Raw genomic sequence first — 25,292 nt, forward strand, 5'->3', positions numbered from 1 at the left:
ATCAGGATATTTATCTGCTTATTTGCATCCACTTTAGTTTTAATCTTAAGGGTGGAAAACCTCTTCCCTTTAAGACGAGCCTAGAAACTAAGTGGAATGATTTTGTTCATGTAGGGCCCCTTATGGATTAAAACCTGTGATATGATGTAACCCTTAAACGTTGTATTATAGAAAACAGTTCATAGATTGCAAGTTCTAGGAAATGGGAAAGTATTGATGTGAAGTGTCTCACATTAATACAATGTGTCCAGATGTCTCCAATCTCACGGCTGTAATGTTACAATAAGTTGGTTCACATGTGTTGGAATGTAAGCGGTACCCTTAACTTATCACTTACTACTTGATGCCACCTGTAAATTGGACAGGTATAAGATCTCCTCTGCCCTGTATGTTTTGAGAAAAGATTTTCCTTCCAGACCTGTGTCGCATTGCAAGGAAATAAATGGAGAAAGACATTTTAGATTCAGAGACTTTATTCTTCCATCACTTTAAATCTTCTATCACAAAACATGGGGAATGTCACGTAATTAAACAAAGTCAAAGTTATAAACACAGTATTTTATCACAGGTATTTGATATCTGATTATTGACCTGTTTGTCAAACTGTTTGAGTCTTCTTGTCCCTTGTTTGAACACTTTGAGTTGAGTAAAAGATGAATTAGCTGTCCTGTTTAAACCAAAAGCCCCCCCCCCCATATTTACCAGCTGAAGGGCCGACTATGCGTTTGTTGACTGAAGGATGAACGTAAATGTGCGTCTGTGATTGTCTTTGTGTCCTCAGCTGAAGAGTTGCTCTGTAATTTGTTTGCTTCTGTGAGTGTCAGCGGAATCTATAAAAGCTCAGCCTGACAAGTAAATGGATGGAAATTGCCAGAGAAGAGGTTTGTTTCGGGTTTTGTTTTGATTTCTGCAGGAATTGCATTCCTTTTAGGAAATGGCAGACTGATAAATGCTTGTGGATTCTGGTAGGTTGGGGTGACCCTAGTTGAAACCTGGGATGTCTTCTCTTTGCCGTAATGTCCCCCATTTCCCCCTCCACATGCAATCTCATATTTACACCTGACAACAGCAAACACTGTTTCCATATTCTGCTGAAAGATCTGCTCAGGGGACCCGATTAGAGGAATGTCTTCAGCTACACGTTGTACACTATTGGATTTAGAGGTAAGTCTAATTTTTAAATTAGGTTTAAAATACAGTATAAAGATCAGGGGGATATATCGTTTTTTTATTAATACCAGTGTTCAAAAAAATAATGTAAAGGTTAAATAATAATTCACTTAAGCTGAGAGGTTAGGTTGATAAATGAACAAAAGCAAAAATAACTAAATAGAGCATTTGAAACATCCCACTCTTCAACAAATATTGAACTAATGTTTACAGTTGACCTCACAGAACAGTTTACAGTTACACTGTGAACAGAACCTACAGCATCAGTAGCTGCTTTCAGCCACTTTATCTATAACTGTGTCAGTTCTTTCTTCCATTAAATACCTTTAATGGTCACTACCTGTAATCAGCAGGGGGCTCATCTGCTGCTCAGAAGCTACAAAGACAAGTTAACATCAAGTTTGAGTTTTGTTCAATATTTGCAGTCTATGATCTCTATATCGTGGGTTGGGGCCCAGAAGTGATGCGGCCCAGCGATTCGCCCGATGACCCACGGCGTGGAAGAGTCAACTGTACTCTGACAACGTAGAGATTTATTTGAACCTAACTCAGACATGAAATGCCACATCTTCTGTTTTCCTTCATAAACTTCAGGTTTTGTTTACAGTAAAATCATCTGATAGTTTAAAGTCTGAAGTAATAATGAAGTGAAATGTTCAGTTCCTCTGTAAATAGAAGCATCCTCCCATAATAGAGTGGGAACATTCCCCTTTAGTCACAGCTTCCTCTCAGGTGGATGTTCCTCTAAACATCTTTATTCATAAGAGCCAGATATGTATTTATATGCATTCCTTTAGTGGACTCAAGCCAGATTGGCACAGCCCCCGATTCAAAGCTGCTTTGATCACATTTCTGTGTAAATACTGAGATTCAGCCTCCGTACGTGAGCTCAAGAAAAAACTACAGAAATCAAAGGGTGTGTGTGGGGGGGTTGTGTGTGTGTGTGTGTGTTGCTGTGTGTGTGTGTGTGGCAACACTTTGTTTTGTCATGTCGAGGTCTCTGCATGAGAAGGAAATTGGAAACAGCATTCTTCTTTCATCTCTGCGCCTCCCCGCTGACTCAAAGTAGGAACACACACACACTTACACATACAAACTCACACACACACACACACACACACACACACACACACACACTTACACATACAAACTCACACACATGCACACACACACTTACACTTACACATACAAACTCACACACATGCACACAAAAATCACAGATCTTTTCCTCCAGCTAGATGATACCAGTTCGACCTGAAGGCTCTCTGATGCAAACACGTGGACGTCTGAACATACTAATAAATACTGCCGCAGACATCCGAGGTAGGAGTGTGTGTGTGTGTGTGTGTGTGTGTGTGTGTGGGTGTGTGTGCCTGTGTGTGTGTCCTCTCCTCTGTTCATAAAAACATAACTTGAGGGGGAAGAAAACACACAATGAAGACGTCTGAAATCAAAGCAGGAAAACAAAAGGATTTAAGAGAATCTGAGTCAGCAGCTTTTAATTCCTCTCTCGCTGTGTCACACACACACACACACACACACACACAGCAACACACACACACACAGCAACACACTTACACAGACACACATTTTCACTTTGATATAAAGAAAACTTGCTAGTGTAGTTTTATGTAAAAACAATAAAGCTGTTAAAACGTTACAGCCTTTGTGGACTACAAAATAAAACCGGAAACAAAACCATATCAGGACAGTTGTAGTCCGTCCATCCTGATAGACGGATCCTCCTCTGACCTTCTCCTTAAGGTCTGTTTCCTTTTTCCCATTTTTCAGGGAGTTTTTTCTTTGCCGATGGGAGGCTTTCGTGACCGAGGATGTCGCATGTGTACAGATGATTGTGAATTTGGGCTGTACAAAATAAAATTCATTGAAAATTATTGAAAACATCTGATACAACCACCAGCATATGTAACCACCATCAGATAGAACCTCCATCAGATACAACCACCATCAAATAGAACCTCCATCAGATACAACCACCATCAAATAGAACCTCCATCAGATACAACCACCATCAGATAGAACCTCCATCAGATACAACCACCATCAAATAGAACCTCCATCAGATACAACCACCATCAGATAGAACCTCCATCAGATACAACCACCATCAAATAGAACCTCCATCAGATACAACCACCATCAAATAGAACCTCCATCAGATACAACCACCATCAGATAGAACCTCCATCAGATACAACCACCATCAGATAGAACCTCCATCAGATACAACCACCATCAAATAGAACCTCCATCAGATACAACCACCATCAGATAGAACCTCCATCAGATACAACCACCATCAAATAGAACCTCCATCAGATACAACCACCATCAGATAGAACCTCCATCAGATACAACCACCATCAAATAGAACCTCCATCAGATACAACCACCATCAGATAGAACCTCCATCAGATACAACCACCATCAAATAGAACCTCCATCAGATACAACCACCATCAAATAGAACCTCCATCAGATACAACCACCATCAGATAGAACCTCCATCAGATACAACCACCATCAGATAGAACCTCCATCAGATACAACCACCATCAAATAGAACCTCCATCAGATACAACCACCATCAAATAGAACCACCATCAAATAGAACCTCCATCAGATACAACCACCATCAAATAGAACCTCCATCAGATAGAGCCATCATCAAATAGAACCTCCATCAGATACAACCACCATCAAATAGAACCTCCATCAGATACAACCACCATCAGATAGAACCTCCATCAGATACAACCACCATCAAATAGAACCACCATCAAATAGAACCACCATCAAATAGAACCTCCATCAGATACAACCACCATCAAATAGAACCTCCATCAGATAGAGCCATCATCAAATAGAACCTCCATCAGATACAACCACCATCAAATAGAACCTCCATCAGATACAACCACCATCAGATAGAACCTCCATCAGATACAACCACCATCAAATAGAACCTCCATCAGATACAACCACCATCAGATAGAACCTCCATCAGATACAACCACCATCAAATAGAACCTCCATCAGATACAACCACCATCAGATAGAACCTCCATCAGATACAACCACCATCAAATAGAACCTCCATCAGATACAACCACCATCAAATAGAACCTCCATCAGATACAACCACCATCAGATAGAACCTCCATCAGATACAACCACCATCAGATAGAACCTCCATCAGATACAACCACCATCAAATAGAACCTCCATCAGATACAACCACCATCAAATAGAACCACCATCAAATAGAACCTCCATCAGATACAACCACCATCAAATAGAACCTCCATCAGATAGAGCCATCATCAAATAGAACCTCCATCAGATACAACCACCATCAGATAGAACCTCCATCAGATACAACCATCATCAAATAGAACCTCCATCAGATACAACCACCATCAAATAGAACCTCCATCAGATAGAGCCATCATCAAATAGAACCTCCATCAGATAGAGCCATCATCAAATAGAACCTCCATCAGATACAACCACCATCAAATAGAACCTCCATCAGATAGAGGTATCATCAAATAGAACCTCCATCAGATACAACCACCATCAAATAGAACCTCCATCAGATACAACCACCATCAAATAGAACCTCCATCAGATACAACCACCATCAAATAGAACCTCCATCAGATACAACCACCATCAGATAGAACCTCCATCAGATACAACCACCATCAGATAGAACCTTCATCAGATACAACCACCATCAGATAGAACCTCCATCAGATACAACCACCATCAAATAGAACCTCCATCAGATAGAGGTATCATCAAATAGAACCTCCATCAGATACAACCACCATCAAATAGAACCTCCATCAGATACAACCACCATCAAATAGAACCTCCATCAGATACAACCACCATCAAATAGAACCTCCATCAGATACAACCACCATCAGATAGAACCTCCATCAGATACAACCACCATCAGATGTGAATACTTTTGACAATTCTGGTTGGAGGTGTCGTCCTGAAATTATGCTATTTAACTTAAATAACAGGTGAACCAGCAGGTAGGAGGTAGCAAAGCCTGTCTGGACCTACAGTAGCTTTAGGAAGAACATTTCTTCATGGCTACAGTTTGCTAAAGGGACTTCATGGAGTTGTGTTGGAGGTCTCTCTCTCTCTGAGCCCTTGGATCTCAGTTCAGCTCTATATCACTTTCCTGTCCTCAGGCAGCATCCAATCAGACCGAGCTGCTGATAAACTGACTGTGATATCACACACACTCACACACACACACACACACACACACACTCACACACACACACACACACACTCACACACACACACACACACACACACACTACATAAATAGGAGGAGGAGGTAGAGGAGGAAGAGGAGGAGGTGAATAGGAGGAGGAGGTAGAGGAGGTAGAGGAGGAGGTGACTAGGAGGAGGAGGTAGAGGGGGGAGAGGAGGAGGTGAAAAGGGGGAGGAGGTAGAGGGGGAAGAGGAGGAGGAAGAGGAGGAGGTAGAGGCGGAAGAGGAGGAGGTGAATAGGAGGAGGAGGTAGAGGAGGAAGAGGAGGAGGTGAAAAGGGGGAGGAGGTAGAGGGGGAAGAGGAGGAGGTGAATAGGAGGAGGAGGTGAATAGGACAAGGAGGAAGAGGAGGAGGTGAATAGGAGGAGGAGGTAGAGGAGGAAGAGGAGGAGGTGAATAGGAGGAGGAGGTAGAGGAGGAAGAGGAGGAGGTGAATAGGAGGAGGAGGTAGAGGAGGAAGAGGTGAAAAGGGGGAGGAGGTAAAGGAGGAAGAGGAGGACGTGAATAGGAGGAGGAGGTAGAGGAGGAAGAGGAGGAGGTGAATAGGAGGAGGAGGTAGAGGAGGAAGAGGAGGAGGTAGAGGGGGAAGAGGAGGAGGAGGTAGAGGAGGAAGAGGAGGAGGAGGAAGAGGAGGAGGTGAATAGGAGGTAGAGGAGGAAGAGGAGGTAGAGGAGGAGGTGAAAAGGGGGAGGAAGAGGAGGAAGAGGAGGAGGTGAATAGGAGGAGGAGGTAGAGGAGGAAGAGGAGGAGGTAGAGGAGGAAGAGGAGGAGGTGAATAGGAGGAGGAGGTAGAGGAGGAAGAGGAGGAGGAAGAGGAGGAAGAGTAGGAGGTGAATAGGAGGTAGAGGTAGAGGAGGAAGAGGAGGTAGAGGAGGAGGTGAAAAGGGGGAGGAAGAGGAGGAAGAGGAGGAGGTGAATAGGAGGAGGTGAAAAGGGGGAGGAAGAGGAGGAAGAGGAGGAAGAGGAGGAGGTGAAGAGGAGGAGGAGGGCATAAGAGGGGCACAGATAGTAAAGTTTACTGTTCCATGCATTTAAAATGAATAAAATTTATGAGGAGCAGAAAAACAAGAAGTTCTGTCTCAATAATCAACAACAATGAAGATGACGAAAGCTTCATCGCTGATGTTCTGCTCCAGTAGAACCCTGAAAACCTTCATGTCACCTGATCAAATCTGTGATTGTGTTTGACGTGATCTGTCAATACTCTCAGTATGTATTGATTGACATGGTCTTCAGTATGTATTGATTTGATTTGTACTCCATATCAGATATATCTGTATAGCTTGAACTTAAAGAAGTTACTTACTATGCTTATAGGTTCCTAGAGGCCATCTAGAACCTCCTGTTGGACATTCACCCCACGAGGACAGACCAGGGGTCAAAAAGAAACCACGTCGGTGGTAACTAGTCCCGTGTGATCAGCATTCCTCAGACTCTGTTCTCCAACCTGAAGACACCATGAAGTCTGAAGGCAGCGTGCTAACATCCACCAGGGAGCTAAATTTACTTGTTTCTTGTGTGCAACCAAAAGGCAGGACCATCAGGCGATGCCCGGAGAGAGAGGTCTTCTCTTCAGCTGACAAGCAGGCTAAAGGATTGTGATGTAGCCAGCAGCCAGATCCCCGGCTGAGCTTTAAATTTGACTAAAGGAGGTTTTAAAATGCAGCTTAAAATATCTGGGGGGCGGGCTCAAACATGTGATTGGTTCAATGCTTTATTTTCAAGATGAATCAGAATAATGTTTTCCTTGGTTTTAATTAGTACGGTTCAGGAGCCTGAGTGTCTGATGGGGTTAGGCTTGGTGTCCTGTCTTTGATGCTCTTCATGAGTTCATGAACAAGGTTATTATGGGAAATACAAATTCTCCAAACCAGTAGGAGTCCATAGAAAGTCCTGTTATTATTATGTCCATTTCTAAACAATAACTGTGGGTGAACAGTGAATCCATGGAATTGATCCTATGCTCCAACAGGAAGTCATCATCTTACCTGAGTCCTACCTTTTTATTTCTTCTTTGTCTCCTTCTTCATCTCCTCTTTGTTTCCTCCTTCATCTCCTCTTTGTTTCCTCCTTCATCTCCTCTTTGTTTCCTCCTTCATCTTGTTTTCTCTTCTTCCTCTTCCGTCTTCTCTTTATTAATAAATTAGAGAGAATAAATACAACCAGCATCATGGACTTTGCATTAATTGCATCACATCGCCCCCTTCAGGACAATATATCGTACTACATCCTCTCATCCTCAATTAAATTAAGTTCATTTTAATTTGATAAAGCCTCACAATTTCTCCCAAGAGGGCTTTTCAGTCTGTACAGATATGATAAGACATCCTGTGACATTTGACCCTTATCAGAGGAAGAAACCTCAGAGACAGAGGCAGGATCTAATATATAAGATATGATATCCAGACGGAAAGAAGTGTGATGTATTGTATACAGAATGGACCACGTTAAATGTTTACATGTTAATTGCATGGAACAGAAATTATTAATATATTGAGAGTAGTAAACAGAATATATAACTAATTACGATTATTAATAATAAGAACAACTCTAGAGGATATGGAAGATTAACAATGATGACAAAAGCAGGTGTCAGTAATTAGTTACTTTTCACTTAATTTCCCTTTCACAAATTATTTGTACAGTGTGGTTTTAGTAGTTTTACTGTAACAAAGAAGTAGGTAGGTCATGTTCAATTCATTTTATTTTGTATAGCCCAAAATCGCAAATTACAAATTAGCCTCAGAGGGCTTTACAGTCCCTACACATGCAACATCCTCTGTCCCCAAACCCTCACATCGGCACAGGAAAAACTCCCCAAAATATGAAAAAACCCTTCAATGGGGAAAAAGGAAAGAAACCTCCTACCTTGTAGGTACAAGAGCAGCCTGATAACAAAGAATTACAGTAATCCAGTCTAGAAGCAACAAATGCATGAACTAGTTTTTCTGCATCACTTTGACACAGGAAGTTCCTGATTTTCGATATATTACGTAGATGAAAAAAGGCAGTCCTTGAAGTCTTCTTTATATGAGAGTTGAAGGACATATCCTGGTCGAAGAGAACTCCAAGATTTCTGACGGTGCTGTTGGATACCAGAGCAATTCCATCCATAGAGACTGTATCACGTGACAGCTGACTTCGAAGGCGCTCTGGGCCTATCATGATAACTTCCGTTTTTTCTGAGTTTAACATCAGGAAGTTGTAGGTCATCCAAGTTTTGATGTCTCCAAGACAGTCCTGAAGTCTAACAAGCTGGTTGGTGTCTTCTGGCTTGATCGATAGATACAGTTGAGTATCGTCTGCATAACAATGGAAGTTTATGCGGTGTTTTCTGATAACGTCGCCCAAAGGAAGCATGTACAGGGTAAATAGAATCGGTCCAAGCACAGAACCTTGTGGGACTCCGTGACCAACAATCGTGGTCCTCGATGATTCACCGTTCACAAACACAAACTGGGATCGATCCGATAAATAAGATTTAAACCAGCAGAGTGCAGTTCCTTTGATGCCAAGGAAGGGAAAATTAGAGATGGGTCTGTAGTTAGCCAACACCTCTGGAGCTTAATAATAGCATAATATCCAGTAGAGACGTGCTAATTAACGGAAAGACTTCCTTAAGCAGCTTAGTTGGAATCGGATCCAGGAGACAAGTGGAAGAGTTGGATTTCAAGATTGTAGAAGTCAGTTGATCAAGGTTGATGGAAGAGAAACCATCCAAGTAGGTATCAGGGCCCACGGCTGCGTCGAAGAAGTTCATAAAGTTGTTTCTACTGAAGTCCACAGGAATACACGGCTCGACAGCGCTGTGACTCTCTGTCAGTCTGGCTACAGTGCTGAAGAGAAACCTGGAGTTGTTTTTATTTTTCTCGATGTACCACATGCTATAGTATTTTAAGCAGTTTAAAATGTTTCTAAAATAAATTAGTTCTTTATTTTAAAACCCGGATAAATATGAGTGTCATGAGAAACTGATTAATAGTTTGTGTGTGAGAGTGTCCGTTTGTCTGAGGGTCCCCGAACGCACCACGGATCACTGCTTATGCCAGTAAACCGTGTACGTTGATTCCTTGGCGATAACGTTTTTAATTGATAACTTGTCAGGGAAATTTACATCTGTAACATTTGTGTTCTCTCTTTAAACATTTACATCTGAATGGCAATGTAATGCCTTCACTTTCCCTCTTTTTTCCGGAAGAGGACTCCTCCTGCGCCCCCTGGAGGTCTGGAGGAATGACGACACCACAACACACTGAACATCTGCATTCAAACAGATGCTTCGTGGGTTCACCGTCTACAGAACGTCTGTACTAAAGCACACATTCACTTCAATTAAGATGTGCAGCAAATACTGTACTTTCATTCATTTACTTTATTAGTTCAAGTGTTAATAAATGTTTCCAACAGAATCCCATTTTATTTACAGAATATCCTTTAAAAGCTGTAACAATCAAATTAGAAGAAATCCTGCTGTTAAGCAAAAGTGTATTTATGATGAACATGTATATCAATTACATGTTCCTGTGATCACAAGGAACGGGAGAGCAAAAATAAAGAAATCAAATGAAGTCATCAAATTATGTAAATATATATTGGTACATATCACTCAACCTTTGACCTTTGAATTTTTTATATTCTCACAATACGAACAATAACAAGTATTTGTATTGTCCAGAGTGCTGCAAATATATCAGCTAATAATTCTGAAATATGATGGTCGTTCCCCATCAGACCTCTGGGAGTCGTGGGCTGCAGTACCGCCAAGCCACCGAAGGGGGCGCTGTTGTCTCGACATACCCATAAGCGGGGGAGTGAGAGGTGCATGAAATGGAGAAAAATGGCGGATCATGTGCAGGTGAGCAGAGGCTTCATGTTTTCGTAAACGACAAGGGGTCCACTGGCACGAGGATGAGTGTGATGGCGGATTCGGGTGCGCGTGTCGCGGGTTCAGAGCCCGTGGTTGGGCGGCCGTCGTCAGCTGCCGGCGGGAAAAGAAAGGATGTCCCCGCTTGTGTTGACTTGTGGCCCCCTGTCATTGCTCGCCTGCAGGGTTAGCTTGTATGTTAGCCTGGATAATAGCCTGTGTTTTAGCTTGTAGGTTAGCATGGATAGCAGCCTGTGTGATGGTGTATAGGTTAGCATATTAGCCTGTGTGTTGGCCTAACGTTATATATTAGCTCGTGTGTTTGGATGTGAGCTAGCGTCCATGTTAGCATGTATGATTGCTCGTGTGTAAATGTGGGTATTTGGAAGAGAAACTGGCGCCGGTGAGTCGTCAAGATTTTCCCGGTGTAACCTCCGGTGGTTCCGCCGTGCGAACCCACGGACGCACCGGGATAAACAAGTATTTTATCGGCGTATTCTGGTGAAGTAAACAATAGACATAAGCTGGTCAGTTTAGCCCCATTAAGAACCACAATGTGAACACATTGTTTTAAACGGAAGACTCTGACTCATTATTTGGCGCTCAGAGTTGAAATGTTCACATAACGTTATGTGTTAGCTGTTTTGTTATGCTAAAGATAACGAGCCCGTTGGCGAAGCTATGCTAACGTTAGCTTCAGTCAGACGTCCACTTCTCCCGCCCGAGTCCGTTTTAAAAACGTGGTTCTGGTTTAACTGTTTGTCTTTGGGGGGGGGCACTCGTAGTGACCGCTGTCACTGCGTCGGGCCCCGGGAGCGATTACCGGAGGAAAAACTCGGTAGTTAAGGGTCACCCGCGTTATTCATGAGCGTAACTAAGCAGTGCTGTTTTTGTTTAGCTAGCATGTGGAGCTAGCACATATAGCTAGCTGATGCTTCGTGGTTGGGACACATGTTCAGAGAGGAGAGCTATGGTTCCAACCTTCTCCCACAAGTTTGTCCTCCTAACGTCCCAGCGCTGAAGCGACCTCCCTCCCCGTGTTGTTGTCATGTAGCTTATGATGAGGATTTATTCGAGCTGTAAATCTATTCAACTGATCAGGACCTACTGTTTAAAAGTCGTAAAATGTCGATGATTCTAATAAAACCTAAATAGGTATATTACATTGTTAATAAATAGACTATTTTAAAATAACTAATTGTCTAGTGCTGATCCATTGACTTTCAGTTTTTTTTCACATTAGTCTGCACGTAAGTCAGTCGTATTGCTGTTCATAAATATTACTGTTACAGCCTACTAATTGATTTTTTTTTTTTATAAATGGAAAAAGAATGTATTGTTAGAGACATTGTTCAGGCTAAAATATAGCAGAGCAGTCTCCTATTCCTACAACGTGAAGACATACCTGTTGCACCAAGGCAGTGATTCTTCACCTAGAGGGCCGCAAAACACCTTCAATTTGGACCCAAATTGGTCCGACGATGTCTTGCGAAAGCCAATCAGCACTGAGATGCTCCGCTCATCATCTGCTGTCACAGCGTGAAGACACTTTACGTCAGTTTGTGTCTAACCGAGAGACATCAATCAAACCGGATGACGTCATGAACCCAAACACAACGGCGTTTGTGTAATTCACACAACAAATAAAGAGCAGAGATAGGATAGTGGAACTTATTATTACTGTCTTTACGGTGTAGTGGCCGTCCAAATGAAAGCGTCACATGGAAACCAAAGATCCAACGCTAGAGGGAAAGCACGTGGATATTTTTTAATGAAAGAAAATGGGCTACAGATGCAGAAGAAGTACCTCATCTCACTTACTGGTTTTGGTGGTGTTGTTTATGCAGGTTTGGATGCAGATAATAAATAAATGTCCTCGTGATGATCATTGTATTAGGGTTTTGCTTGTTACATTTTTATTTTATTTTATTTTTATCTGATCATTGAACACAAATTCAACCACAAATAATATCAATTAGTTAATCCAACACAGTGTTCATTTTTGAACGGGCCCCGGGCCACTTTGTACTTGGGCCCCAAGGTCAAAAAGGTTAAGAACCCCTGGTCTAAGGTACAAAATCAAACCGAGCCAGAACCAACCTCCCACCAGAACATCACAAGCAAAGATAAGAAGGCTTCACACCGTTCAAAACACTCCACTGATTCTTTTGAAAATAATCCAAACAGACAGCAGAAATAACCACTAAGCATCCAGCATATGAATCATGAATTTACCTTTGATGTTTTCAACAAAATCATGAGATGAATCAAAGATTGTATTGAATAAGCACCACAGCCGATCCTCAGTCAATTTACGCTCTCCCCATTTTGACTTCTGAGATGTTAAGGAAGCTGTGACTGGTGCCTTCTGCCCTTCTGTGAGCTCACGCAGACATCTTCATGCACTGGCGTGCGTGCAAAAAGAACTAAATAGGATCGCCATGATCAGGGGCCTGTTTCAAGTAGGAGGTTCAAACTCTGAGTTGATTTAACCCGAGAGTTTTGGGTTTCAGAACAGCTGTTTAGAGTTGGTTCAGTCCACTCTGAGTGGGTTGGAGTAGGAGCCTGTGAAATAAGGTTTTTTGACCAGGTGAGGTTCACAGGCTCAGTTACCATAGCGACTGACCCTGAGGTTTATTTACCTTTTTCTGAAACAGACAACCCAGAGTTTCCCTCATCTCAGGTTTAACAAACTCTGAGTTTACACTAAACACGCTTCTTGAAACGGACCCCTGGTTAGTTGAAAAGTAGCTCGCGAGCCGGAAAAGTGTGGAAACACCTGACGTAGATGGTTTTTAGTCTGGTATCTCCATGCTGATCTAGTCTAGTGTTTTGCTCTCAGTGAGGAACAAGCAGCTTGATGTTGGGATGGAGGGTTCCACCAGGTCCTGGATGGAGACTGGACCTCATCCATTCACAGCATCAGTGCTTTGAACTGGATGAGACAGCCACTGGTAACCAGTGAAGAGAGGAGGAGTGGAGCATTGTGGGAGAACTTAGGAAGATTGAAGACCAGTGGAGCCGCTGCATTGTGGATGAGCTGCAGAGGTGGAATGGAGCAGGGAGACCTGCCAGGAGACAGTTACTATAGTCCAGAGCCTGGATCAGTACCTGCGCCTCCTGAGTGAGAAGGTTTAGGAGGGTCGTATTCTCCTGATGTTGTAGAACGTGGACCTACAGGATCGTGTTGATGCTGTGATGTCACACGAGGTTCCAACAGTCAGGTCCTGGGGAGGAGAAGTAGTTCAGTCTTGTGGGGGTCGGTCTTCAGGTGGTGAGTGGACATCCGCTGGGAGACGTCAGGTAGACGGGCAGAAATCCGCTGCTGCATTCTGGGTACAGCTCACAACAAGAAGTAACTCTTGCTACATGGAAACGAGGAAAAGCGCGACCAGAGAGGCACCAAAACGACTTGTACCCAACGGAGGAGCTGTGCCTGTTTGGAGGGGGTTGGTCTGTCGAGCCGCTGGTGACAACGAGCTAAGATGCTAACGAGCTAAGACGCTAACGAGCTAAGGAGCGGTGGACAGCCTTCACGTAGCTGGTGGTCCTTTTCAGGGTCAATGAATGAATGTGTTTACTTGAAAACGTCAGATAGCAGGACCGTCAGAATCGTTTTAAATACTGTGACATGGATTTTTATCCATTTTAGTTTGAACTCGACTGTGTCGTCTCCTTCCTGTAAAGCTTGTCCTCAGTCTGGATCCTATGTAAATCCAATAGACTTGTGATCTCACACTCATACCTGCTACAACCCTGCACCTTAAACTTAAACAAGCCCTACTCATGTAAGCAGAGAGGAGACCCCTACCCTCCAAATCCAGACCTCCACCCATGTCCTCTAATCTCGTGGTTGAACATGGCCTCTGTCTGGGGTAATTATGACTCAGCTCTTTCTCTGCCGCCCTGACTATGGAGGACGGCCTCTTTAAATGTGCCACTATCTGCCCCAAATGTTAAAGAGCCTTCAGAAGCACAGGCTGCACTTTAGTTTCTTTAGGTTGATCGCTTCATTTGATTAATAATATAGTTCATTGGAGAAATGTTCAATACAGAACTAAAGTCCAAATCACATAATGTCAAAGAAAAGCATTAACATTTCACAATGACGGAATTGAATTTATATATACGTGTGTGTGTGTGTGTGTGTGTGTGTGTATGTATATGTGTATATATATATATATATAAAATCTTATTTTAATTTTAGTCTGTTGGATAAAAATAATTAGTTTCTATGGATAATGCTTTGCCCTTTATCAAATCAATTACCTTTTATTGATCCCTTTCAATGTCTAAACTGTTTGCTTAACTCTATGAAAGCATAATATGGGAATAAGTTAGTGTGCATGTTGTTGTGATCATGGTTCTTAATGGAATTACTGGGCTGTGTTCTTATTGTGATGTGCTCATTGCTTTATTATATTTATATTAAAACATGCACACAGATTTGTGTCTGTGTGCAACTGTCGTGCCTGGGAGAAGGTTTTTTTTTTATTCCCTTTCCTTTTTTTCCTTTTCAGGGGCGGGGGGGTGGGGGGGGGGAGTATATACGCACAGCATCATCTCATTGGATGATGATGCATCCATGAAGCCTCCTGCCAGCAGGAACATTTGTAGAGATATAATCAGATGTTTTGGCGTAACTGTAAATCAGGCTTTACTTTGTCCCAACACTTACGCATTTAACTTATCCGCCATATTTTGCTGTGAATATTCCATTAAATTCATTTTATTTTCTATCGCAAATTAGCCTGCGGGGGCTTTACAGTCTGCTCATGTGACTCCTCTGACTCCTTATCATGAGGAACCTTCGATGGGAGGAAACCTCGAGAGAGAACGTTGGAGGATGATTTAAGTCAAAATGTACCAAATGACCTTTGGCTGTGATCTCACGCCCTCGTCTCCTGTGATTGGTCCAGGGCCTGGCCCAGCTGGAGATCCTGTGCAAGCAGCTGTATGAGACCACCGACACCACCGTCCGCCACCAGGCCGAGAAAGCTCTGGTGGAGTTCACCAACAGCCCCGACTGCCTCAGCAAGTGTCAGCTGCTGCTGGAGAGAGGCAGCGTGAGTACTCCGGGGTCATCGGGGGGGTCATCGGGGGGGTCATCGTCTCTGCTGTGACATCATCAGGGTGACGTTCTGTCCTTCTCTCGTTGCAGTCGTCGTATTCTCAGCTGCTGGCGGCCACCTGTTTGTCTAAGCTGGTGTCTCGTACCAGCAACCCTCTGCCCCTCGAGCAACGCATCGACATCCGTGAGTCCTCATCTTCAGGGAGGCTCCTGTCCTCCACCAACTTCTGCATTTATGACTGGCTTTCTCCTCCGATGCTGTTCTGTCACATGTCATTTGTTTTGGAAGGAGAAACACTGCCCAATGTGAAAGATGTACAACACATTCCAGTCCTATAACAGGGTAATGTGTGTGTGTGTGTGTGTGTACCTTCACAGGGAACTATGTTCTGAACTATCTGGCCACGAGGCCCAAGCTGGCAGCCTTTGTGACGCAGGCTCTGATCCAGCTCTACGCCCGGATCACCAAGCTGGGCTGGTTCGACTGCCAGAAGGACGACTACGTCTTCAGGAACGTCATCGCCGACGTCACGCGCTTCCTGCAGGTCTGTGGGGGGCCATCGCTGCTTTATGGTCACATGACCTGGTCTCAGATGAATCAATCGTGGCATCAAAGTTCAGAATTGAATGTTTTTTTGTTTTACAGAATCTGATTACAACAAACAAGATTTAAAATGAGAGACTTTGGTTTTGTGTTTACAGGACAGTGTGGAACATTGCATCATAGGCGTCACCATTCTGTCCCAGCTGACCAATGAGATCAATCAGGTAAGTGTGTGTGTCGCTGTGTGTGTGTGTGTGTGTGTGTGTGTGTCAGGTGTTACACGCTGTGTTTGTCTTCAGGCCGACACGACGCATCCTCTGACCAAACACAGGAAGATCGCTTCTTCATTCAGAGATTCTTCACTTTTCGACATTTTCACTCTTTCCTGCAACCTCCTCAAGCAGGTTTGTTTATTCACGTTTACATATTTATATACATTCTACATGTTGTGTAAATGTCCTGCGTTGCCATGGTGATGCTGTGAAATGACAACTCTGCTCTGCAGGCGATGCGTGTCCTGTTCGGTTCGCTGATGAAATACTCTCAGACCTTTTCGGCTCTTCCACGTCCAACTTGATAAACTTCTTCTTCTCCTTGGTGCATGTAGACAGTAGAAGTGAGAGCGCCCCCACCACTTCCTGTAGTGCATTGCAATGCCGGATGAAAAATACCTTTTTCTAACGCGTCAACGATAGAAATCCGCGTCAGCGACGTGGTGGATTGGGTCGACTAATGGTTCTGGTGGAGAGCGTGGAGCTGAATGTTAGCCTGAATGTGTCCTCAGGCGTCGGGGAAGAACCTGAACCTTAACGATGAGTCGCAGCATGGCCTCCTGATGCAGCTTCTCAAACTGAGCTACAACTGCCTCAACTACGACTTCATAGGAACCTCCACAGACGAGTCATCGGACGACCTCTGCACCGTCCAGATCCCCACCTCCTGGAGATCAGGTACCTGCAGGGAGCACGGGGGGGGAGTACAGGAGGTAGAACAGGGTGACCTTTGACCCTGTGTCTGTTTCTCTCTGCAGCGTTTCTCGATTCCTCCACTCTGCAGCTCTTTTTCAACTTGTATCATTCCATCCCTCCGTCCCTGTCCCCGCTGGTAAGTGACCGAGTCCTGAGTCCGAGTGGGGACGTGAGGACGTGGGCTTGAACTGCTGTGTGTGCACAGGTGCTGTCGTGTTTAGTCCAGATCGCCTCGGTCCGAAGGTCCCTTTTCAACAACGCAGAGCGAGCCAAGTTCCTGTCCCACCTGGTGGACGGCGTGAAGAGGATTCTAGCCAACCCTCAGGTGTGTTCCAGGCTCGCCCCCCCCCCCTCGGGTCAGGGGGTCGCCCGGTGTTTGACGGCCTTTGTGTTTCAGTGTTTGCCGGATCCCAACAACTACCACGAGTTCTGCCGCCTGCTGGCGAGGCTGAAGAGCAACTACCAGCTGGGGGAGCTGGTGAAGGTGGAGAACTACCCCGAGGTCATCCGCCTCATCGCCAACTTCACCGTCACCAGCCTGCAGGTGGGCTCAGAGCGGGGGCTAACGGCTAACGTGCTAACAGGCTCTGATGAAGCCAGGATGTCATGTTTTTCCAGAGGCTCTTGAGTAACACATTATTATTGTTGCACATGTGGTGACAAAGTAAAGCTAGAATACAGTTAACCTCCCAACCCCCCCCCCAGCACTGGGAGTTTGCCCCCAACAGTGTCCACTACCTGCTGAGTCTGTGGCAGCGCCTGGCGGCGTCGGTCCCGTACGTCAAAGCCACCGAGCCCCACCTGCTGGAGACCTACACCCCCGAGGTCACCAAGGCCTACATCACCTCCCGGCTGGAGTCGGTCCACGTCATCCTCAGGTGAGCTCGCTGAGGACCAAGTGTAAACAGTGAACCAAACCGCAGCTGCTAGTTCTCCTGTGAAGGTGTACTGTTGATGGGATGCATGTTGTCGGTGTGCATTGAGGATCCAGGTGATGCTCTCTGCATTAGTGATAAATAGGAGCCGGTAACCACATCGACGTGCTGATCAGGAAACATTTATTACCAAAATGTGTCAGACATACAAGGAATTTGACTTGTGATGGTCAAGCTGACTTGGTGTGGTCTGCTCAGAGACGGACTGGAAGACCCTCTGGACGACGCTGGCCTGGTCCAGCAGCAGCTGGATCAGCTGTCCACCATCGGCAGGTGTGAGTACGAGAAAACCTGCGCTCTGCTGGTGCAGCTGTTCGACCAGGCGGCTCAGACCTACCAGGAGCTGCTGCAGTCCACCAACTCCAGCCCCGCAGACGTCACCGTGCAGGAGGGTACGTGCTGATGTTTAGTGGCTCTGTATTAGTTCCTTGGGGAGTCTCTGAGGTTCCTCCCTGCCGCAGGGCGCTTGACGTGGCTGGTTTACATCATCGGGGCGGTCATCGGTGGACGGGTGTCGTTTGCCAGCACAGATGAGCAGGACGCCATGGACGGAGAGTTAGTCTGTCGGTGAGAACGCATCAAAGGAAGCGATTATCGAACCTTCACTTCAGGCCTTAACAATGAGTCTGCAGAGGAAGCTGAACACTGTTGTAACGTGTTTTCTGTGTGAGCACCTCAGGGTGCTCCAGCTGATGAACCTCACTGACAGCCGGCTCGCTCAGGCCGGCAACGAGAGGCTGGAGCTCGCCATGCTCAGCTTCTTTGAGCAGTTCAGGAAGATCTACATAGGAGACCAGGTGCAGAAATCATCAAAGGTAACCCCCCCCCCCCCTTGTCCTTGTTGCTGACTCAGTCTGTTCTCTCTGTTCGGGGGAGTAACCCCACGTGGACATGTGGGACGTGTGGGACATGTGGGACATGTGGGACATGTGGGACGTGTGGGACATGTGGGACATGTGGGACGTGTGGGACATGTGGGACGTGTGGGACATGTGGGACGTGTGGGACATGTGGGACGTGTGGGACGTGTGGGACGTGTGGGACGTGTGGGACGTGTGGGACATGTGGGACGTGTGGGACGTGTGGGACGTGTGGGACGTGTGGGACGTGTGGGACATGTGGGACATGTGGGACGTGTGGGACGTGTGGGACGTGTGGGACGTGTGGGACATGTGGGACGTGTGGGACGTGTGGGACGTGTGGGACGTGTCTCTTGGGCACAAGCTGTGTGCATCTCTGTGGTGATGAAGTTTTCTTCTTCTTCTTGTGATAGTGAGGGAGCTTTACCCAGCATGCAGTTCTGTGGTGTCACTTTATAAATGTGCAATTCTTAGTTCTAAATAGTTCTGTTAAGGAGAGTCTGCTGTTGCTTGTTATGAAGTTCTGACCATCTCTACACACGGTACGACGCTACGTGAGGAAATCTTTGTCCAGTTTGGTGTCAAAAGTCCACAAATACAAGCTGCCTCAGTGCAGCGTGGTCTACGGGTCCTTCAAGGCCTCAATGAGAAGGTCTGTCTTACAGGGGGGGTTTCTGTCGACCGCACCGTTGCCTAGCAACCGGCTGAGCTTGAAACACGGGAAATGCTGATTGGACTTGGCACGTCTTCAATGGTTCTTTAGTGACAAACAAAAATCAGAATGTGTTTGTGTTGTTTTCAGCTTTACCGACGACTATCAGAAGTTCTGGGCTTGAATGACGAGACGATGGTCCTCAGTGTCTTCATCGGGAAAATGTGAGTAATCGAGATGTCGTCGTTTTTCTCTCAGTACTTTCTTGTAAGCTTAACCTTTTTAAGCAATGATGCTTTATATTGGTCACATGTCAGTATGTATGTAAATATGTAAATGAAGATGGCACAAATAAAAAGCCCTTTGGGATAATCATCCTGTGTGATGATGTCATGTGAACATTCTCTATGCAAAGCATGATGTGATCAAGTGAAGGACACATTCTACATTTTGTCGTTTACCAAACGATCCACTTCACTGAATCTCAGACATCCAGGTAGCTTTTCCAAATTCAAACCAGACTCGTATGTATTTTTCTATAATTAAAGACTGCTGCAGTCAAAGGCCTGTTGTTGTTTCTCCACTTGACGCCTCCTTGGAGACCAAGACACAGCAGTGAGATTGACAGCACTGTTCAGCCAATCAGAATCAGATGATCCTGTTGAAGTTGGCAGATTCTTCTGAGGCTCTGCTGTAAATCACTGAGTCAGCAGCCTGCTTAGCTTAGCTTTAGCATAGCTACGATCCAGACATGCTGGGAGTGGGATGTGTTTGTATAAATGTCTTGTACTATGAGCACTTCTCCTCTGCCACAAACATGATGAGAGTTAAACTCCCCTTTGTCTCTTTCAGCATCACTAACTTGAAGTACTGGGGCCAGTGTGAACCAATCACCTCCAAGACCCTGCAGCTACTGAACGACCTGTCGTTGGGATATCCTTCACCCTGTGGACCTGCACGCACTCTTCCTCCTGTCTGTCAGACCCACGTTAAACACATGGTGGCAGCAGAGAGTTCTTGTAGCTTGATGGTGATGTTTGACCAACATGGATTCAGGCTTCCTGCCATGAAGGACCAACCTTTAGCATTAAAAGGGGAGCACTCAGACCACTACGTTTTAGGGGTCACTGTCGGCCTCTTGAAACCAGAGGCCCTTTTCCTTGGAACCATTTCACCCCCAAAAGGAACAAGGAGCCAAAAACACCAGCTGTTGACGTTGCGTTGGGCTTTAACATTATTTATTTATTTAGTTCAGTTTTGCAACGTCAGCAAATGTAATTGTAGGTAAATCTGTGAGTTGTGAAGACTCTGATGTGTTGGTGCTTGACAGGAAGTCCACTTCACATCGATTACGAAAAGGTTTCTACTTGTTTGAGTGTAAAACAAACAAAACTACATCCATCTTTGATTCAGTGACTTCTTGCACCCTTAAGAGGCCCACAGGCTCTGAGAGGAGCACTTCCTGCTTCATCTGCTCCCTTTGCTTAGCAACCAGTGAAAGCCTTGAAACCCCCAAAACATATGAAATGCAAATAGAGAATCTAATCATCTTATTTAATTTAGTTAGATGTGCTTCACCTGTGCAGCATGTTTTATTAAAGAGTGAGAGAAGAACATTTTAAATCTAAATCGATTAAACTTATTTTATCTAAATACCTTCATTCAGAGGAAATGAATCAAAACAGTTTGATGCTCCCTAAAACCCAACTAAATGTAGTTAGTTCAGTAAATCAATGTATAGTTTGCACTGTGGATCTTCCACATAAAGGTGACTTCCTGTTTGCTCCTTGACTTCCTGCTTTTCACGTACAGCAGCGTGAGGAAGCTGGTGAAGCTCAGCGCGGTGCAGTTCATGTTGAACAACCACACGGTGAGTGTCCTCCACCTCATGACCTGCTCTGTGATGAATGGACCCCTCATGTCTCCATGTGTGTGATGCCTCAGAGCGAACACTTCTCCTTCCTCGGGGTGAACAACCAATCAAACCTCAGCGACATGCGGTGTCGGACCACCTTCTACACCGCGCTGGGGCGCCTGCTGATGGTGGACCTGGGTACACACACACACACACACACTCTGCATGATGCTATCAAGTATTCAATGAACACACTTTATGAATGAAAACTACGGCGATGACTTGCAGGAGAAGACGAGGACCAGTTTGAGCAGTTCATGCTCCCTCTGACGGCTGCGTTTGAAACGGTGGCCCAGATGTTGAGCACCAACACCTTCAACGAGCAGGAGGCCAAGGTAACACACACACACACACACACACACACACACATGGACACACACACACACTGTCTACAGTTTGTGGTCTTTAGCTACCATCTCCACAGAGGAGACCGATGGCTGCTGAGGAGCACAGAGCAGCAGGTGTGACGGTGTGGGGGGGTCTGCTGTGTCACGTGACCTGGCCTCCACCATCACCCCCCCTGAACCCACTTGAGGGGGTCTGGGACTCCCTCATGGAGCTGGTTGATAGAAGGCCAGCAGGGTCTTTCACTCCGTCGTCCTGTTTCCCTTCAGAGGCTTTTATTGTGACGGTCTGCTCCTCCTCTGGTTTCCTGTAGAGAACCCTCGTGGGATTGGTCAGAGACCTGCGAGGAATCGCCTTCGCCTTCAACGCCAAGACCAGTTTCATGATGCTGTTCGACTGGATGTATCCTCACGCCGGTCATGTGACCAGAGCTGCCGACTCATTCTTGTGTTAATGCGCTAAAATATTTGAACGCAGCTTTGTTTCCTCCTGTGGGCGTTGACCCCTGACCTCTGACCCCTGACGCACGGCGTGCTGCAGTCAGTTAGATGCTGAGACGAACTGAGCAGAGGGACATCGTTGTCTCTGGAGACACGAGGAGGACGAGGTCAGCATGTTGTTGTGTTAAGGAGCTTAACGCGGCGCCGCAGGTATCCGGCCTACATGCCCATCCTGCAGAGAGCCATCGAGCTCTGGTACCACGACCCAGCATGCACCACTCCAGTCCTCAAGCTCATGGCCGAGCTGGTCCACAATAGGTAGATCACCGGATAAGTTGATGCTCACCTTTCATAGAGTGAACGTGAGTGATGACCATCTTCTGCCCTCAGGTCACAGAGGCTTCAGTTCGACGTGTCGTCGCCCAACGGCATCCTTTTGTTCAGAGAAACCAGCAAGATGATCACGACCTACGGTACTGTGACCTCCTGAAGCCTGCTGAGCAGCAGTATGATGTAACCACGTGGAATCACCATGAACCCTGGTGCTCCTGCAGGGAACCGCATCCTGACCCTGGGGGAGGTCCCTAAGGACCAGGTGTACGGCGTGAAGCTGAAGGGGGTCAGCGTGTGCTTCGCCATGCTGAAGGCGGTGCTCAGCGGGAACTACGTCAACTTCGGGGTGTTCCGTCTCTACGGCGACGACGCCCTGGACAACGCGTTGCAGACGTTCATCAAGCTGCTGCTGTCCATCCCCCACAGCGACCTGCTGGTGAGTCCCAGCACGTCAGCTGACGCGTCCTCTGGTCCCCGAGCCTGACCCTGTCCGTCCCTGCAGGACTACCCCAAGCTCAGCCAGTCCTTCTACTCTCTGCTGGAGGTCCTGACCCAGGACCACATGAACTTCATCGCCAGCCTGGAGCCGCACGTCGTCATGTACATCCTGTCCTCCATCTCCGAGGGGCTCACTGCACTCGGTGAGACCCCCACAGGCCCCGTGCCCCCCCCCCCGTGGGACGGGGAGCGTTTGCATGAGCGCCTGCGTCTGTGTTTCAGATACCATGGTGTGCACGGGGTGCTGCTCCAGTCTGGACCACATCGTCACCTACCTGTTCAAGCAGCTGTCCCGCTCCACCAAGAAGAGGCGCACGCCCATGGCCACGGACGACCGCTTCCTGAACATCATGCAGCAGCACCCGGAGATGATCCAGCAGGTCAGACCCCCGGGACGCTAGTGTTAGCTTAGCATGCTCCTCGCCGGCTCCAAAGAGAACTGACCCTGTTGTTGTTGTTGTTGAGGTTGAGCAGATGCTGTCCACAGTGCTGAACATCATCATCTTTGAGGACTGTAGGAACCAGTGGTCCATGTCCCGCCCCCTGCTGGGCCTCATCCTGCTCAACGAGAAGGTGAACACTCCACCTGTGTGTGTACTGTGTGTACTTTGTGGAGTACTTTGCTGACCTGTGTGTACTTTGTGTAGTACTTTGCTGACCTGTGTGTACTTTGTGTAGTACTTTACTGACCTGCGTGTACTTTGTGTAGTACTTTGCTGACCTGTGTGTACTTTGTGTAGTACTTTGCTGACCTGCGTGTACTTTGTGGAGTACTTTGCTGACCTGCGTGTACTTTGTGGAGTACTTTGCTGACCTGCGTGTACTTTGTGTAGTACTTTGCTGACCTGCGTGTACTTTGTGGAGTACTTTGCTGACCTGCGTGTACTTTGTGGAGTACTTTGCTGACCTGCGTGTACTTTGTGGAGTACTTTGCTGACCTGCGTGTACTTTGTGTAGTACTTTGCTGACCTGAGGAACAGCATAGTGAACAGTCAGCCTCCAGAGAAGCAGCAGGCGATGCATCTATGTTTTGAGAACCTGATGGAGGGAATCGAACGGAATCTACTCACCAAGAACCGGGACAGGTGTGTCTCACTGTTACCATAGCGACGTACTCGCACCATGTGAGCTGTGTTTTATCAATCAGCTTTTACTTTGAATATTTGACCGTCATAACAATCTGTCCCTCCTGTCTGTCTGTCTGTCTGTCCCTCCTGTCTGTCTGTCTGTCTGTCCCTCCTGTCTGTCTGTCTGTCCCTCCTGTCTGTCTGTCCCTGTGCAGGTTCACTCAGAACCTGTCTGTCTTCAGGAGGGAGGTGAATGACAGCATGAAGAACTCAACGTACGGCGTCAACAGCAACGACATGATGAGCTGACATTCCACAGAGAGGAGTCTTACCGCTGCAGACAGGGCCCCCCCCACCCCCTCTGCATCAGAACCCCCCCTCCCCCGGGCCCGGATGCCTGGGGGGGTCACGTCGTACGGAATCGTTGGTTGACTCCGCCTCCTTTTTGATAAAAGCAGATATAAATACATATAGATCTATTTTAAAGCGATGGTCGACTCGTCTGGCGGTTCAATCGGGGGCGGGGGGGGGGCGGCGAACGCCTGCAACGTAGTAATCCGCTTCTGCCTGCCTTGTATAGAACACAGAAAACCACGTGTACATTTCTTTTGGTAACATTTTGAACAATGTTTATAACAATTTCAACACAAAGAGTCGAAGAAAAAGTTACAAAAAAACTACCCGGTGTGATTGAGCTTTTTACAGTGTAGTGAGTTGGTCTGCGTGGGGGGGGGGGGGCACTTAGATGAAGAAGAGGTACACACTAACAAAGGGAGCGTCCATGTTGTACATTTATCTCCAGTCTGAAGTGATGTAAATATCAGCCAAGTGTCTTCAGACCTCCGGTTCTTCTTCTGTGGTTTTTCGCTGTGACACTAAACTGAAAGTCTTTGTCTTCAAAGACAAAACCTGCTTTTTAATATTTCCTCACATTAAAAAAGATCTACAATTAACCACAAATTCTAAGATGTGTTCAACAAAAGAGCCATTTACATTTAATGATCTTAAATTAAAACCATTTATCACATTCTAACACAACAGATTTAAATAACCTTTGTCTGACAATCCAAAACGAAGCAGTAAAGGAGCTCAGTATTTATTTCATAGAACAATGAAGTGAAGAAAGTAGCTGCTGATGTTTCCCATCATGCACTGCGGCATCCTCTCCGTGTGTCACATGTTCCCCTCTGGATGGCTTCACGTTCCACCATTTTGTTTACACTCTGGATTCCTCGGACCAGGTTTTGGGACCCCCCCCCCCCCCCCCCCCCCCGGAGGGGTTGTGTGTGTGTGTGTGTGTGTGTGGACAT

The 25,292-nt window shown here is 46.0% G+C and overlaps 1 protein-coding gene across 3 annotated transcripts; it reads left to right on the plus strand.

Moving 5' to 3' along the window:
• The first annotated feature begins 10,234 nt into the window (after positions 1-10,234).
• Positions 10,235-24,935, plus strand: xpo7 (exportin 7). Of its 3 annotated transcripts, none has more exons than XM_037485599.2 (28): positions 10,235-10,345; positions 15,274-15,420; positions 15,516-15,609; positions 15,804-15,970; positions 16,128-16,193; positions 16,269-16,373; positions 16,754-16,919; positions 17,000-17,073; positions 17,143-17,262; positions 17,335-17,481; positions 17,643-17,815; positions 18,071-18,264; positions 18,334-18,439; positions 18,552-18,687; positions 19,535-19,608; positions 20,237-20,317; positions 21,191-21,254; positions 21,329-21,437; positions 21,528-21,634; positions 21,958-22,046; positions 22,295-22,402; positions 22,475-22,557; positions 22,639-22,853; positions 22,920-23,058; positions 23,138-23,295; positions 23,381-23,488; positions 23,873-24,000; positions 24,198-24,935. In XM_037485599.2, the coding sequence occupies exons 1-28, from the start codon at positions 10,313-10,315 to the stop codon at positions 24,289-24,291; spliced, it is 3,285 nt and encodes a 1,094-aa protein (XP_037341496.1). In that variant the 5' UTR covers positions 10,235-10,312; the 3' UTR covers positions 24,292-24,935. The 3 variants fall into 3 exon arrangements, with proteins under 3 accessions (XP_037341496.1, XP_037341497.1, XP_062414704.1); XM_037485600.2 differs by having other exon boundaries at positions 23,390-23,488; XM_062558720.1 differs by having other exon boundaries at positions 16,128-16,373; positions 23,390-23,488.
• Positions 24,936-25,292: the final 357 nt, after the last annotated feature.

Source organism: Pungitius pungitius, chromosome 18, assembly GCF_949316345.1.
Source record: "Pungitius pungitius chromosome 18, fPunPun2.1, whole genome shotgun sequence".
Classification (NCBI taxonomy): domain Eukaryota; kingdom Metazoa; phylum Chordata; class Actinopteri; order Perciformes; family Gasterosteidae; genus Pungitius; species Pungitius pungitius.

Bases quoted from the DNA above. Each gene is read 5' to 3' on its own strand.
- xpo7 (XM_062558720.1), top strand. From the start codon at position 10,313: ATGAAATGGAGAAAAATGGCGGATCATGTGCAG. The intron at 16,374-16,753 runs GTTTGTTTATTC...ATGTGTCCTCAG, and splicing joins CCTGCAACCTCCTCAAGCAG to GCGTCGGGGAAGAACCTGAA. The intron at 18,440-18,551 runs GTGAGAACGCAT...TGAGCACCTCAG, and splicing joins GACGGAGAGTTAGTCTGTCG to GGTGCTCCAGCTGATGAACC.